At 40.2% G+C, this 1,357-nt stretch overlaps 1 protein-coding gene across 1 annotated transcript; it reads left to right on the top strand.

The window, feature by feature from the left end:
• The first annotated feature begins 258 nt into the window (after positions 1-258).
• On the top strand, positions 259-1,222 carry LOC142505005 (GDSL esterase/lipase CPRD49-like). Its single transcript, XM_075617831.1, has 3 exons — positions 259-505; positions 848-925; positions 1,001-1,222. Exons 1-3 carry the CDS (start codon positions 395-397, stop codon positions 1,220-1,222), a joined length of 411 nt encoding a protein of 136 aa, XP_075473946.1. The 5' UTR covers positions 259-394.
• Positions 1,223-1,357: the final 135 nt, after the last annotated feature.

Below are 1,357 nucleotides of genomic sequence, written 5' to 3'. Positions count from 1 at the left end.
TCGTGGACCTGATTAGAAGAAAGGAGTCTCTTGAAAGTTCGTAGGGATTCATCAAGAGCTAATTCGTTATACCGGATTAGTTGGAGCCACGTGATCTAATTCACAAAGGTATAAAATTTCAACACCCTATGAATGTTTATGTTAAAATCATACGAGTGCCCAAAGCAAAACATATTTTGATTGTCAAAATAAAATAAAATTTTTAAAATTTTCACTGCGTTTGAGCGTGTAGAAAACCGAGATCCACCAGCAGCTCCATCATCGTTCGAGGGTCACATTCTCCTTTCTCCATTTTGTTCTCTTCCGTTTGTAGGTCTTCCATTGAGGTATATTTTTGCTTCACTGAAACACGGAATCTGGAGAGACTCACTGGTTGCCACTGATCAGTGGGAAAATGGTGGGTCCGAGTCGGCCCCAGATTGTTCTGTTCGGGTCGTCCATTGTGCAGATGAGCTTCCACGTCGGAGGCTGGGGAGCCATTCTTGCCGATCTCTATAGTAGGAAGGTATTCTTGGTATCCTTCACTTGTTATAATTCTTAGCATCGGTACCGTGCTTGCTTTCATCTTCTCCGATTCTCATCCCTCTATCTTTTCAAAAAAAGGTTCACTTTTCTAGTTTTCTTGAGCAACGATTTGTGATGTATTTAGGACAAAAGATGCCTTTTCCCCTTGATGTATCATGGGACATTTGGAGACCCTGTCTAATAAGTTTAATCGAAATTGGGGTGGGCTCGGTAGTACTAGTAGACGACAAATGAAAGATCCAGAGGAATCATGGAAAAATGAATCATTATCGTCTTTGAAAGATTGATTTATTTTCCTTTTTGTCCACAACTTTTTCTTTAGGCAGACATAGTATTGCGAGGATACGCTGGTTGGAATTCGAGGAACGCCCTTCAAGTGTTGAATCAGATTTTCCCGCAGGTATCTTTAATTCAGATATCCACTGCACAGAAGTATGAACCTTTGAATCTTCATGCCATTTATATAAAAATCCAGGATGCAGCTGTTCAGCCTTCTCTGGTTATAGCATATTATGGAGGTAACGATGCAATTCATCCGCATCCGAGTGGATTAGGCCCTCATGTTCCTCTTCTCGAATACGTTGAAAACATGAAGAAATCGCCCTTCATATCAAGGTACATCTTATTCGAGGTGCTTCTAAAAATCATTACTACAATTGCCTACTCTTTCCCTGTTCTTTTATTTGATCTTGGTTGATAATTACTATGCATTGTCAAAATGTGTGCTTCAAGATTCTGACAAGGAGGAATATCTTCTTGCAATTTTGGCCAATTTACAGAGTCTCTGTGAGAATACGAGGATCGTTTTTTACTTCTCCCCTGTGGATGAGGC

This window comes from Primulina tabacum, chromosome 10, assembly GCF_025594145.1.
Source record: "Primulina tabacum isolate GXHZ01 chromosome 10, ASM2559414v2, whole genome shotgun sequence".
NCBI lineage: Eukaryota > Viridiplantae > Streptophyta > Magnoliopsida > Lamiales > Gesneriaceae > Primulina > Primulina tabacum.
Note: the sequence above shows the minus strand (reverse complement) of the source record. Positions and strands in the feature narration are given on the sequence as shown.